We start from the raw sequence: 15,077 nt of genomic DNA, 5'->3' as shown, positions 1-15,077 counted from the left end.
ACAGTATTCGCCCCTTTCCAACATGAGGAAAACCATTCCAGTGATTTTAAAGAAGCCCTGAGCCCCAGAAAACAGGCACACCATTGCTGGTAATCGGGTGACTCAGCACTCACAAGGCCTGGGCACCAGGTCTATCAAGATAGGCAGGACTGGCCCGAGAAATGTATGTACCAGGTCTACCCCACTGTGGCTTATTTTCCCTCCCTGCACACGCCGATCACGAGCCGCTTAATTAGCACAATTACCCTGGCCAGGCATGGTTGTTGTGATGGCTGAAGCTGGTGAGGGTGGGTAGCTGGGGTGGTTTACAAACCACTGTGAAAACCTAGAACAAGCCATGGGCTTCAGGGTGGTTTCTAAACCAGGACAGCCACTCACCCTTACCAGATTTGGATGTCCTGATAACCCATGACCAGCGAGGGCAATGGCGCTGATTACATGGCTCAGGACTGGCATGCAAAGGGAGTGAAAATAAGCCAATGTGGCTTATTTTCCCATCATAATTGTGCCAACCAGGATAATGATTAATCCACACTTTCTCAGCCACAGCACTGCTCCTGTAATATGGGCATAATACTGATGAACTTCATCTGCACACTTTATCAGAAAAAATGATTAATAAGACCTGAGTTTATCTAGCAGAGCTAGCCAGCCTCTTCTCAGCAAGCCTCTGTGGTGTCCAGTATGCACGAAGCATCAGTCTTTTTGTCGAATCAATCTCAATTTGAAATCTACAGAAATAGTAAGTATGGGAGCGAAGGCAACTTTCCATAGATTAGACTGTATAGAGCAAGCCAGCTCCTTATTCCATTTGTCTCTGACCTTCTGAACATCCATTCCAAAAGACTTTTATAGACAGTGAATGTAGGCTTAGCGTTCTGTAAGGAACCAATTAATCCATCCAATAGCGAAGGAGACGCTGAAGCACTCAGGGACCATGTATACAGTCCAACAAATGCTGAAGCTGAATGAACTGCCAGCCAGAACTAGATGGGAAACGGTATCTCATCGGCAATACTGAAAATGGTAAAAAGTCTTCTGCCAAATCTATTAACTGATCTAAAGCATGAATTCCTTTGTCAGCCCAGCTCATCCACACAAAAGGTCATCTTTCTATTTTCAAAACTGGATTCTCACATAAGCAGGGGTGTTTTTAGGCTCTTCATAGATCCGGGGCACAGGTCCATAATGCAAACGTACAAACACACCCTAAGCATGTGTATAGCTCTGAAAATGCAAACATTATTCACATATAGGGGAGCTGTAGTAAAATGAAAATGTTTCTATAAAGAAACTGTAATAATGAAAAAGATAATGGTTGTCAAGGGTACCTCTGAGCATAGGCACTGGCACAGTAGCTCAGATTCTGAAAATGAACCGCAAAACGTGGGGGTGGAACTTTCCCAGATTCTTCCAGACAGGGAGAGACAAACTCCTCAGGTTTCAATAGTCCAGCTGGATGGAGAGAGCCTCTCTTCACACACACCCCGAGAGAGAGAATAAATAGAGGTGGGGCTCGGACAGCCTGAATACTTAAGACGCCAGGCTCAGATGCAGGGCCAGGAGAGAGATGGCAGGGGCGGAGCTTAGGTGATCTCCCCGATTGGTGCTGTGGGCACAGCTATGCGTAGATATCTCACGATACAGAGGGATATCCCCCCCCCTTAAATTAGGAACGCGTGCCCGCCATTTCTCGAACGGTAGGCAACTTTCAACCTTCCTGGTTTCCTTTTGAACTCCCTGAGGGCATTTCTTTTGTAGACTGAGTTCCTGACAATTATCATCTGTATGACCCACTGAAGTAAATGGATTAAAGAGTCCTGGATAGAAGCCTCTTGTCTGTTTTTTGATTTGGCTATTGCAGTTCAGCAGGGACAAAAGGGATATCTGACAATGGTTTATCAATTCCGATTTCATTTGCAGAATAGACATTGAGAGATTAGTGAAATTAAAAGATCAAAAACAGTTGTTGCAAATCAATGTTTTAATATTTTTTTAAAAAACTAAGGATATATCTTTCATATACATAAAATTACTGAAACCAGACAGAAGAAACATACTCCTAAATTCCCCCTCCATCTTGATACATACCTACATCACTTCCATTCCTATCATGCACCTCTACTGAGGCTTAAGATCTAGGTCAGAGTTGGGGAATATTTTTCAGCCCAAGGGACAAAGTCAATTTCAGAGAAGATCTCAGGGGCCAAATTGTAGTGATGGGTGCGGCCAGAGGCAAAAGGTGGAGCCAAAAGCACAATGGGCAGGGCCAAAAATATCAGCGTCATGTAGCTTAAAACTCTTACTGCCAGGAACTAGGCTTCAAAAGAGGTATTACAACCTTTTAGGATGGGGGTAAAACTGTAGAAAAGCCAGGAAACCACAAAATCATCAGTGGTTGGAGCAAAGGAGGTGGGGCCAAGAGAAGGGGAGGGGCCATCTGGGGGACCCTGGAGGGCTGGATTTCGGTACTAGGAGGACAGGATTTGGCCTCCGGTTTATCGTTTGTGTGGACTCTCTGGTGGGTCATAAGATATGATTTTCGAACAAAACATTTCCCACACTGTAAGCATTTATAGGGTATCTCTCCTGTGTGGATTCTCTGATGTCTTGCAAAAGATGATGAATTAGCCAAACACTGCCCACACTCCAAGCATTTATAGGGTTTGGCTCCTGTGTGACTTCTCTGGTGTCTTGCCAAAGATGATGAATCAGCCGAACACTTCCCACACTCCAAACATTTATAGGGTTTCTCTCCTGTGTGGATTCTCTGGTGTCTTGCAAGAGATGATGAATCACCCAAACATTTCCCACACTCCAAGCATTTATAAGGTTTCTCTCCTGTGTGAACTCTCCGGTGTTTTGTAAAGGGTGATGAATCAGCAAAACTCTTCCCACAATCAAAGCATTTATAGGGTTTCTCTCCTGTGTGAATTCTCCGGTGTTTTGTAAAGGGTGATGAATCAGCAAAACTCTTCCCACACTCCAAGCATTTATATGGTTTCTCACCTGTGTGGACCCTCTGGTGGGCCATGAGCTTTGATTTCAGAGCAAAACATTTCTCACACTCCAAGCATTTATAGGGTTTCTCGCCTGTGTGGATTTTCTGGTGTTTTGAAAAGGCTGAACGATCAGCAAAGCTCTTCCCACACTCCATGCATTTATACGGTTTCTCTCCTGTGTGGACTCTCTTGTGGGTCACAAGAACTGATTTCTGAGTAAAACATTTCCCACACTCCAAGCATTTATGGGGTCTCTTTCCTGTGTGGACTTGCTGACGTTTGGGAAGACGCAATTTCTGAATGAATTGTGCCACACACGACTGGTGTCTTCTACCCTCACCTGCTGGGATAAAGGGCAAACAGAAATAAGATTTACTCTGGAGAACTGGAAAGTGGGTTGAAGGGGGAAATGGAGTCATTCAGACTGTGGCAATATCAAAACAACAAGTCAAGAAGCCGTCCCTCATCGTGTCCCTCTCTCCCCTTCCATTTGCCCAAGAATGGGCTACCATTTTGCCCCCAAGGGCTGCATGGAACTGTTTCTGGAGGGTTGGTGAGCAGATATCACTGCGTACAGCGGGAGGTGGCAGGACCAGGCCTGGTGTCTATCTCCGCCCCCAACACAGCCAAACACAAGGTCAGTCACATACAGTCATAGGGAGGCCTGGAGCAGGGGCCGGGGGACAGTGAAACCTCCCATCCACTATGTTTTCCTCTCCATGTAAACTACACTTCTACCTGCCCTGCGGGCACCTGACATGTGGGAAGGGTCTTCTCCAAGAAAATCGTGCTCCTCCTGATGTACTGATTGCCTGAGGGGTGGGTTTACAGGGGCACGATTTGTAGGAGAACTCTGCAGCAGACAAGGGGGGGAGCAGGGGCAACAGCTCGGTTGTTTGGGCAGACATGCCCTACCCATGCATGGGCCCCGAAGACTCACTTGCCTCATCATGAAAATAGCAAACATCGTAAGGGCTACGTGCTGTACAATAATTATATTAAGAGGGCACAGCCCTGCCTTCAGGCTGACATATGAGAAGGCACAATACAATGGAGAAAGGACAGAAAAGGGAGGCTGAAGGAGAGGCAGAGACTGAAGGTCACAGGAGTGGGAGAGCCATTTCCAATGCTAACTGAATGCACGAAAGAAGGGAGGGGGGCAGACGTCAGGAGGGAGCAGGTGACGGAGGAACAAAGGAGGGAGAGATTAACTGAGGCAGAAGTAACCAAAGCTTTAGCTGAGAGCAAAGGGCAAAGCACAAGGAAAATGAGAGGGGAAATCAAGAATTAGAGCCGATTGACAAGAATCGGCTACAGAGAGAGATTTTAAAATGAGTAGGTTAAACTGGATACAATTATTTCTTGGGTTCTTACCCCGGCTGTCTACCACGAAAAATGGCACTCAAGGTAGCTTACAAACATAAATAAAACTTCATTAAAACAAATGCATTAAAACACAATCAAAAACACAACACCTACAGAATATAAACTACATCTACCACAACAGACCCACTTGCATGGTGAATGCCTGCTTGAGTAAAAAGGTCTCTGCCTGCCAGCGGGACAGCAGAGGGGGAGTGAACTGGCCTCCCTTGGCAGTGACTTCCACAGCCGGGAGCCCCACCGAGGAGGCCCTCTTTCGTGCTGCCACCAAATGTGCCTCCGAAGGCGGTGGTCTTTCAGGTAGGCTGCTCCCAAGCCATACAGGGCTTTATAGGCCATAATCAGCACTTTGAACTCTGCCCAGAAACAGGGCGATAGCCTGTGAAGCTGTTCGAAAAAGGGAGTCACATGCCCCATTTCACCGCCCCACTCAACAGTCTGGCCACAGTATTCTGGGCCAGCTGAAGTTCTGAACCGTTTTCAAACACAGCCTGTGGCGTTCCTGCCTATTTATCAATGAGAATGCCTCTTCCATAAGGCCTTTCCCACAGCAGGCAACACCTTCCCCCACACACATAGTAACACTTCCACAAAGACCCTTACCTCAGGTCCAACACATTTTACTTCACGAGATGTCAGGACACACTGTCTTTTATTCCAACCTGTAGTACAGCTTCTATTAATTTACTCTTTTTGTAGCCATGAACAGTAGGTGTTGGATTTTATAAAATAAAGGCATCTTTATTAATTACGGCATTAAGATGTTAACCAATAAATAAGTTACTTTTAAAGCTCCTATGTATCTTCTCACACGTATGCACACTTAATTTCCACTTTAGCCCTATACACACAAATCTCACTCTCTGTCTCTTCAGAATCAATCTCTTCACAGACCCTATCCAGACCCTATGTTCCCTCTCTCTCTCTTCCGGTGCACTATCTACATCCCTGTGTGAACTACACAAGCACAGCGCCCTCTTTATAGATCACACTTCTACACATATATAAACACAAATCCATAACATGTATATGTAACACCACTCAGGCCCACATAGAGCTTGTTACATGCTCCATGTACCTGGTCCTGGTCAACAGCCTGGATGCAGCATTCTGGACCGGCTGAAGTTTCTGAACAGTTTTCATGTTGAATTCTGCCCAGAAACAGGACAGTAGCCAGTGAAGCTGTTGTAAAAAGGGAGTCACATGCCCCATTTCACCGCCCCAGTCAACAGTCTGGCCACAGTATTTTGGGCCAGCTGAAGTTCTGAACCGTTTTCAAAGGCAGCCTGTGGCGTTCCCGTCTATTTATCAGTGAGAATGCCTCTTCCATACGGCCTTTCCCACAGCAGGCAACACCTTCCCCCACACACATAGTAACACTTCCACAAGGACCCTTACCTCAGGTCCAACACATTTTACTTCATGAGATGTCAGGACACACTGGCTTTTATTCCGACCATGGTTGATAAAGATCAGATTTTAAAAATTTAAATTGGATGTTGAAATTTTCTCAAAACAACTAGTAAAGAAACAGCCTCGGTCAAAGATATCATCATGAATACTAATTATACAGCTTCTAATTATATTCTAGGAATATGTTCACAGCAGTTTTTGGAGATGGGAGATGGACTGATCAGTCCTATTCTGCACTGCAGGTGGTGTACAGAAGTGTGTGCCCTCAGGCCTTGCCTCTCTCTAAGTGCAAAGATAGAAAAGGTCAATGAATAGAGAATTTGGGGAGATAGAGTAGATCTGAACAAGGAGGAGGAGTCTGGGTATTTATTTATTAGATTTACGTCCCGCCTTTTTTCCTCCTAAAGGAATCCAAGGTGGTGAACATAATCCTCCTCTCCATTTTTATCCTCACAACAACCCTGTGAGGTAGGTTAGGCTGAGAGTCAGTGACTGGCCCAAAGTCACCTAGTCAACTTCCATGGCCGAGTGGGGACTAGAACCCGGAACTCCCAACTCCCAGTCCAACGCTCTAACCGCAATGGATAGAAATGCAAGTGGGAGGGGAGGGGAATAGAAAGTGAAACCAAAAGTGAACAGAACATATTCATGCAGTCTTGACTCCTAAGGAACTTCAGCTGCTGTATCCCTCCATTTTAGAAGGGAAATACCTAGCATGGCAGCAGCAGACCCTAGAAGAGCCCTCATCTGGGAATATTTTGTTTCTGTACCTTCTGTGGTTAAAATTGCCTAAATTTTATTTTTTAAAGAACTTTACATTTATCTAAAAGCTGAAATAGTTAACCGTTCAACAATCCTTATGTGTGTTTTGTTAATGTTGTTATTTGTTGAGGAAGAAAACTAACCAGAAGAATAAACAATCTTATTTGTACAATTTAAAAACTTGTTTAATGGTGGTGATTCTGCACATCATGACAAAAATATCATGATTAATTGAAAAACTGGAGCTGGTGCATCTCCTGAATGACTTCACAAGTTCATTCTGCTTTAGTACTAAAATGACCAAATTATCATCACATTTATTTAAATGAAAATTAATCTGAAAACAATTCAGAATAATTGCTTTGTGTATACCTACATTCTAATGAAACCTACGTCTCTGAACATACACCAAGAGCCAGTATGGTATAGTGGTGAGAGTGTTGGACTGGGAGCCGGGAGATGTGGGTTCTAGTCCCCATTCAGCCATGGAAGCTCACTGGGTGACTTTGGGCCAGGCACAGACTCTCAGCCCAACCGACCTCACAGGGTAGTTGTTACAAGGATAAAATGGAGAGGAGGAGGAGGCGAATGTAAGCCACCTTGGGTTCTTGCAAGAGGAAAAAAGGCGGGATATAAATGCAATAAATAAAAAAACCAAGAATGTACTTCTACTAAAAATGATGATTAAATAGAATCTTCCTCACTACTGATTTAAACCGTAATTTAAATCATTAACATTGAGTCCTTCAGATAAGTTATTTAAGTCATGATTTAGATAAAATCAACCTTGATTCTGACCTGTATTATTCTCTCTCTGACTTTACTCTTTTTGTAGCCATGAGCAGTGGGTGTAGGATTTTATAAAATAAAGAAATCATTATTAATTACAGCATTAAGATGTTAACCAGTAAATAAGGAACTTTTAAAGCTTGTATGTATCTTCTCACACCTATGCACACTTAATTCCACTTTAGTCCTATACACACAAATCCTAGTCATTCTGTCTCTTTAGAATCAATCTCTTCACAAACCCTATCCAAACCCTATCTGTTCCCTAACTCTCTCTTCCCAAGCGCTATCTACATCCCTATCTGAACTGCACAAGCACAGCACCCTGTTTATACACCACACCTCTTTGTCACTCATCCCACTGTCACTCTAGATCTACTTACCATAAAAAAATAAGAGGCATAAAATTACTACACATATATAAACACAAAGCCATAATATATACTACTACTGTGCCAAAAATTTAGACTCCCATTTTTGGCATTTCGGGGGGGGGGGGGGGGACGGACTCTGGAGAAAGAGGCTGAGAATTTTGGAGAATTTGCTCTTGGGGAGGGGAAAGGGTTTCCACATACCTTTTTAAATGTAGACAATTCTTGAGGGGTCTTCTTTCTATATTTTGTTTTTTAAAAAATACCCCCTGCACTTGCAAGAGCCCAGGCCTCTTCTCCAGCTCAGCAGTTCTTTCTGAATTCTCAAGAGACCATGTGACCTTGCCCTCTCCAATAAAAATTCAGGAAGAACTCTCAGCGGGAGAAGGGGCCTGAGCTCCTGGAAGTATAGGGTTGTTGTTGTTTTTTTAAGACCCCTCATGAATTGCCTACACTTAAAAAAAGATATGTAGAAACCCTGTTCCCCTCCCCAAGGAGAAAATTCTCTGACATTCTCCCCCTCCCTGTGAAAGAGGCAGAAAAAACAATGCCTCTTTCACAGGGAGAGAAAAAGTTCCCGAAAACAGGGTGCCGGGTTGAGCACAGCACTAATATATACACGTAACATCACACAGCCCCATGTAGAGCATGTTACATGCCCCCTTTAACCGCCCCAGTCAAAAGCCTGGCCACAGTGTTCTGGACCAGCTGAAGTTGTGCAGTTTTCAGAGGCAGCCCCATGTAGAGCTTGTGACAGTAGCCCAAACGGGGCGTAAGGCCTGCATGATTGTGGCCACATCAGACATCTCTAGGAACGGGGTCAGTTGGTGCACTAGCCTTAGCTGTATGAACGCACTTCTGGCCACTGCCAGAACCTGGGCATCCAGATTCGAGCACAAGTCCAGGAGTACACCCAAGCTGCGAGCCTGAGTCTTCAGAAGAGGTTAACCCCATCCATCACAGGCTGAATACTTATTCCGATTGCCTTTTGACTAACCAGGAGCAACTCTGTCTTGTCTAGATTATGCTTCAATTTGTTTGCCCTCATCCAGTCCAGTCCAGTCCATTACTGACATCAGACACCAGTTTATGCTAAAGAAATGAGTGCTAACCACCATAGCCTAAACTGGAGAAATATGGGCAAAAGCAAACTCAAAGCCAAGAAGAGCTCAGAATGGACCAGAGCAGGTGAAACTGCCCAAATGGCTCTCCCAGACCCCTCACCTGAGTCACTCTTGGAGTTCTCCATTCCATCCAAGCCCGGAGAATCCAGCACCCACACCACTTTCCCTTGTTCCAGCCGGGAAATGAGCTCAGGCTTGGTGACTGGAAAGCCTGCTCAGGAAAGAAGAGAACAGCAAATACAATCATACACTGGGTGGCCTCTAGAACCCCCAGGAGAGGGACCCTACAACAACCTTTCAAAGCATGACTTCAGAACTATGCTTCAGAGGACAATCCCAACATCCAACTCAGTCACATGTGCTTGGTTTCACAATGAGAGTGAAGGGAGGGACTCTGGGCAAGGATGAGGAACAGGGCCTGGAGAGATCCTGGCTGTATTTTATTTTATTTTATTTATTTATTTATTTCATTTCTATACTGCCCAATAGCCGAAGCTGTAATACACAAACAGCTGAAAACCTCACTAGGCCAATGCTGGGCCATTACCACTTAGGGCCTGAACTGATGGTGGCGAAGGTGCATTTCTTTCCACAACTCTGATTCGCTGCTCAATATATACCGTGTGTGTGTGTGTGTGTGTGTGTGTGAGAGAGAGAAAGAGAGAGAGAGAGAGAGAGAGAAGTTTCCCTCTGTTTTACTCCTTTAATATTACTCCTCACATCTTGCCACTTTACATGTGAAAGAGGCAGAAATATGAATGATGGGTCTGTAACGTCTAGGTCTTCTCCTGACCCTGCCAGACAACGTTGTTGTGAAGAAGAATTGAGGTAAGTATATCATGGAACTTGCCCTGATCGGTTGGGTTAGGATGAGAGGAAGTGAAGACATTAACAAAGTCATAATTTCAAAAGTGCAACTACAGATAGGGGAACTACAAGAGTTCCAACTCATACTGAACGAGGAACCAAGTTCCTTACCCAATGAAGCCACGTTTCCATAATTCTCCATCATGACCTCCCTGTACAAGGCCCTTTGATCTGGATCCAGCAGAGCCCCCTGGCCCTCCGTGAAGTACACAGCCACCTCTTCAAAGGTCACCGGCCCCTGTGGGCAGCAATGAGTGGTGGAAGAGTTTCCAATACAGAAATATAATACGCTGTATTAGTGAATCAACAGTTGTCAATACATTTGCTTTTTTCCTTACATTTAAACAATTTAACGTAAGTACATGCCATTATCTTTACATTTTCACAAGTATTTCCAATTTAATTATTCTATGTAACATTTAATTCAAATTATGTGTGCTTTAATTTTCCCCCTGAAATATTTAGATTAAATACTTGTTGTGTATTGGGACAAAAATTTACGTAGGTTACTTTTTTTAAGCTTTGCTATTTACTTAATACAAGCAAAAGGAGATGTTAAATTAGACCTCTCTCTAGACGATCACAAAATTTTCCGATGCAAATGACCCAATGCACATTAGCCTGTTTTGCATGGGAACATTTTCTAGATGTTTCCAGTTCAAAATTTTCCAGAAAACCCACCTCACTGAATGTGGGTGGAGATCCAAGTTCCCACAGCTCTCGCAACGCGAAGGAGAAGTTGGCATCTCCACCCAGATCCTTGGGCACTCCAGTCTGTGGAACTGGGGGGCAAATTCCTCTCCAGTGACCTGCTGCCCCAAGTTGTGGTCTAGCTTAAATAGCCTTTAATGAGACAGTTCAGTCCATACAAGCCTAACGGTAATGCTTAGCCATGACACCTGATCCAGGAGAGCTCCTCTATGTTCAATGGGGGAAAGAAAGAAAGAAAGAAAGAAAGAAAGAAAGAAGCTTCGAGATCCCTCTGCTTCACTCTCCTACGTTCTTTCCCCATTTCCATCTCGCTCCCACCTTCCCCATCCATTTCCCCTACCTGGCTTGGCTCTACAGAAAACTCTCTCTTGACGCCGGAGGGAGGGGGCAATTTCAGTCCAGACTCAGACATCATTCTTCACTCTCTGGGGGCAAAAGGGGCAAAGCAAGGGGGAACACTTCAGAAACATTTATTTGTTATTACATTTATATTCCGCCTTTCTTCCTCTTCCAAGGAACCCAAGGCGGCTTACATGGTCCTGCTCCCCCTCTCCATTTTATCCTCACAACAACCCTGTGAGGTAGGTTAGGCTGAGAATCTGTGACTTGTCCAAAGTCACCCAGTGAGCTTCATGGCTGAGTGGGGACTAGAACCCAGGTCTCCTGAGATCCAGTGCAACACTCAAACCACTACACCACACTGGCTCTCATATATAGTTCTTCAACATCACATGCTGTCAGACTCTTTGTTATCTTCCTCAGGCCATGATGAGAGAAAAGGAAGGGACAAGATCCGCAAGTGTCTCAATAATTATGCATGTACGAAGCCGACGTATGCCGAATCACAGAATCAGGCTATCTAGTGGTTTACTGACGCCGGCGATTGCTCTACAAGGTGCCGGGCAGAGAGGGGTTCTCCCCAGTCCTACCGCCAAAGCTCATTCCATCTGCAGATGCCTGGAATGGAACCTGGGCACCTTCTGCCTTCAAGCAGGTTGCGGAAGGCAGAGGCGGAGTTAGAGCTTTCATCTGCTTTGTGACACCCATGCATTCTTAGAACTCCAGTTGAAAGAAACAGTGTTGATACACGACAAGAGCACACCCCTAAATTTGCATGCCACACACACACGCGCGCGCACACACACAACCAAACAGAAGAGCGGCTATAGCTCCATGGCGGACCACCCGTTTTGCACACAATACTTCTCGTCTGAAATCATAAGTGATGTCAGCAGCAGGTCTGCAGAACCACCACCAGTCAAAGCAGGCAATGAACGCTGGGAGAGGATGGGCCAGAAAATTGGAGGGAGGGACTTACAAAGAAAGAAAGAATAAATGCATGCAGGTGTGTTTATGGGCTTATCCCAAGGCAAGCTCCACATCTAGGCAGTGAATGTGGAGTTCATGGAGGGAACTCCAAGTCAGTGTTTACTCTGGAGCCTCAGCCACAGCCTCCTCAAGTCAGGAAAAGCCTCTCTCCCCACCTATGGTATTGGGGTAATTTCCCTTTCCTCCGTATCTCTGGGGAATGCTACTACTTGGGGCAAGATGTTGGGAGGTGTGCGGTATGTGTCCCGTCCCGTCCCCCGCTTTCCTATTGTGTGTGAATTTTGCAGGGGTGTGGAGGAGGACTTGGCCCTCCTCTGTCGGATGAGTGGCTAAGATTTAAAGAGAAACAAAGACGGTTCTGTGCTGGTTCCACAGATTAGGAGGCATGGAATAGCTAAAGACGATGGCGGCAGCCTAGGAAAAGTGCAGTTATGAGAAATAACTTCTTTAATAAGCTTTGCTTTAGTACCATTTAAGTGTGTATGTTTGATTTCTGAATTCTGCTGATCAATATGTAATGTGATTTTAATATATTTAATACAACCAAGGGTCTTCTGGCACCTTAAAGACTAACTAATTTATTCTGGCATAGGCTTCCGTGCGCTTCCATAGCATCCAACGAAGTGGCCTATAGCCCACAAAAGCTTATGCCAGAATAAACGTGTTATACACCACAAGGCTCCTTGTTGTTTGCGCTGCAATAGACTAACACAGCTACCCTCTGGAAATAATATATTCAGGGCACAATCCCATACATGTTTAGACAGAAAAATGTCCTACACCTCCCAGCATTCCCCGGCCATTCTTTCTGTCTAAGCATGCATAGAATTCGCCCTTAATGTGATTTTCCTGGCAACATTTTGGGCTGAACGGGGAGGGGGAGCATCGGGGAGGGGGAGCATAAAAAAACCAACCTCAAGATATCATCAGCCATCACCTAGGAATGTGAACTCTCTCTTCCTGTCATTGTGATCTCTAGCTGGAGGCTGAGGGAGGGGGGGAGAGAGACAGAGAGAGGGAGGAAGTGATGGTGCGGGCCGGGTGCGGGGAGGGATTGTGCCTTCGGGCAGAGTACCGGCTCCTCGTAACTTTAGATCAATATCTAGATCACTATTCATGATTTATGCAGGAGGCCGTCTCAAGACCACGGCAGAGCTACCACCGATATGTGGACAGACTGCATCTAGCGACAGACCACCCTGGCCCTCCTCCTCTTGCAGGAGGCGGCCCTGGAAGGAGCAGAAACGGTGGGCGACAAGGGTCGCTGAGCAACGTGCAGCACCGCCTGTGCCGGGATGTGCTGGCTTTTCATCCATCCAGTGCCAGGAGATGTTTATTCTTCATTTGACATCTGCGAGTACCCCAGCTGGAGCAGCTTTCCCAGCTTGGTGCTCTGGACTGCTAGGAAGCCTCCACTCCCTCCTCCTCCCATTGTGATCCCTGGCGGGAGCGGGGGAGGGGGAGTGATGGGGGGGGATCTTGCCCGGGGCAGGATGCCGGCCCTGCCAACTCTCGCCCTTGCAGAGCTCCTTGCAAAGCGCCCGGAAGTCCTGGGGAGGGGGGAGGCGGAATTGCTCCCCGCGTCACGTCCCTCCTCCTCCGCGCGCGCACAGCCCCCCCGCGTATCGACCGGGAGACCCCGGCCAGTTCCCAAGGCGGACTCCCGCCCCCCGCGGAAGGCGACGGCGCCGCTTCTCCCCCTCGCCACCGGCTTGCCTTCGCCCCGCCCCGCCCGAGGAAGCAGCTCTCCGGCGCCCGCGCCGATCCCGCCGCACGGCGAGCCGCGAGGGCAGCGCCCGCGCTGCCTCCCCGCATCGCGCGAGCGCCTCTCCAAAGCGGGGGCGGCGCGGCGCGGCGCGGCTCCTCCCGCGCAAACCCACCGCGCTGCCCGCGTGGGGCGGGCGCCGTCCGTCCCTCGCCCGCAGGATCCAGGCGCGCCGCTCGGCTGCGGACGCGCCCGCGGGCCCGCCGCTTCCGCGCCGCGCCCCTCCGGCCTCGGCCCGCGGGACGGGCTGCCGCTCACCGCGCCCGCATGGCGCCTTCCCGCGCAGTGGCCGGCGCCGCGCGCCCGCTCGGCCAATCGCGGGGCCGCCGCGCCCTCCGCCAGCCGCCCGCGGCCAGGACGCGCCCGCGCCGGCTCCCCGTGGAGGCCTCCCGGCACGCCGGCGCGGCAGCGAGCGCTCCCGCAGCGCCCCGCGGGCGCCCGGCCCCCGCCCAGCGCCGACGGACGCCGGCCCCGCCCCTGGCGCGCCCGCTTCCTCGCGCGGGGCTCCGCGGCCTGTCCGGGCAGCGCGGCCCGCGCATCTGCCGGCCTCGCCTCGCCTCGGCCTGCGGCCGGCTGGCGCTCCTTCCCGCCGGCCGCGGGCGTCCCGGGCGTGTTCCCCCTCGGCTCGGGTGTCGCGCGCTGCTCGGTGCCGCTGTTTCTCCGTGGTCGCTTCCCGGGGCACTGGGCTGACGTTTCTTTAACGCAGACCGGAGGCACTTCGTGTCTGCTTCGCTTAGCGTGCCTGGTGAACCGCTTGGAATAGACCGGCATGAAAATGAAGTGTGATTTTTATTTTTATCAGCATTTAAGAAACAGCCCCGTGAATTCAAATGCAGTCCATTGTCACCATAGCAAAGGTTAGAGGCAGCGTGGCTGGGAAAAGGTGGCTTGCGACAGGCCAGCAATGCAGTCCAGCTGGAAAATCGCAGGTTGGCATCAAGCTGAGGGTGGGAGAGTGTAGGGGTGCCCGGTGCTGTTGCTCTCACAATGCAAGTTGGGCTCAAAGTAGTATTACATTTATATCCCACCTTAGTTTACATGGGCCTCCTCTCCATTTTATCCACACAACCACCCTGTGAGGTAGGTTAGGCTGAGAGTCTGTGACCGCCCCAAAGTCGCCAAGTGAGCTTCCTGCCCTTGTGGGGACTAGAACCCAGCGTTCCCCAGTCCAACGCTCTAACTACTGCACCACATTGGCACTTAAAATGTTGGGGCACAGGTCCATAGGTGTCAGGGTGGACACTGAGCCCACAGAATCCCAGAGTACTTCTGATTCTGAGGTAGAGCAGCTGCTCCTGGGAGAGGAGCACGCTCATCCTTCCCAGGGCCAACAGCTGGCAGCGATTCCTCCCACTGGCATTCTTGGCATAGATAGCAGTCCCGGGAGTGAGAGAGCGTAGGAAGAAGACTTGCTGGATGCACGACACCGACGCAGGGAGCGGCGCCAAATGGAGGGCGCGGAAAGGAGACGTAGTGCCCGGTTGGCGCGCAAACAACGGTTGCGCCCAGAGGATCCAAGGGAAAAGGGGAGGGACTCTCCCTAGCCCATAAGTTCAGGGTC

General features: G+C 48.3%; 1 protein-coding gene across 1 annotated transcript in view; it reads right to left on the bottom strand.

The window, feature by feature from the left end:
- LOC146355454 (uncharacterized) overlaps positions 1-15,077 on the bottom strand; it is a 56,432-nt gene that overhangs the window by 27,740 nt on the left and 13,615 nt on the right. Inside the window, exons 2-5 of the mRNA XM_084829891.1 lie at positions 10,763-10,847; positions 9,823-9,949; positions 8,945-9,055; positions 2,348-3,345 (exon numbers count right to left, since the gene is read on the bottom strand). Coding sequence (XP_084686017.1) covers positions 2,348-3,345; positions 8,945-9,055; positions 9,823-9,949; positions 10,763-10,837 — 1,311 coding nt within the window. The 5' untranslated portion in view covers positions 10,838-10,847. The remainder of the gene's footprint in view (positions 1-2,347; positions 3,346-8,944; positions 9,056-9,822; positions 9,950-10,762; positions 10,848-15,077) is intronic.

The sequence above is a fragment of the Heloderma suspectum genome, chromosome 2, assembly GCF_057233095.1.
Source record: "Heloderma suspectum isolate Gila_16-S chromosome 2, 16-S_ref, whole genome shotgun sequence".
Taxonomy (NCBI): domain Eukaryota; kingdom Metazoa; phylum Chordata; class Lepidosauria; order Squamata; family Helodermatidae; genus Heloderma; species Heloderma suspectum.
Note: the sequence above shows the minus strand (reverse complement) of the source record. Positions and strands in the feature narration are given on the sequence as shown.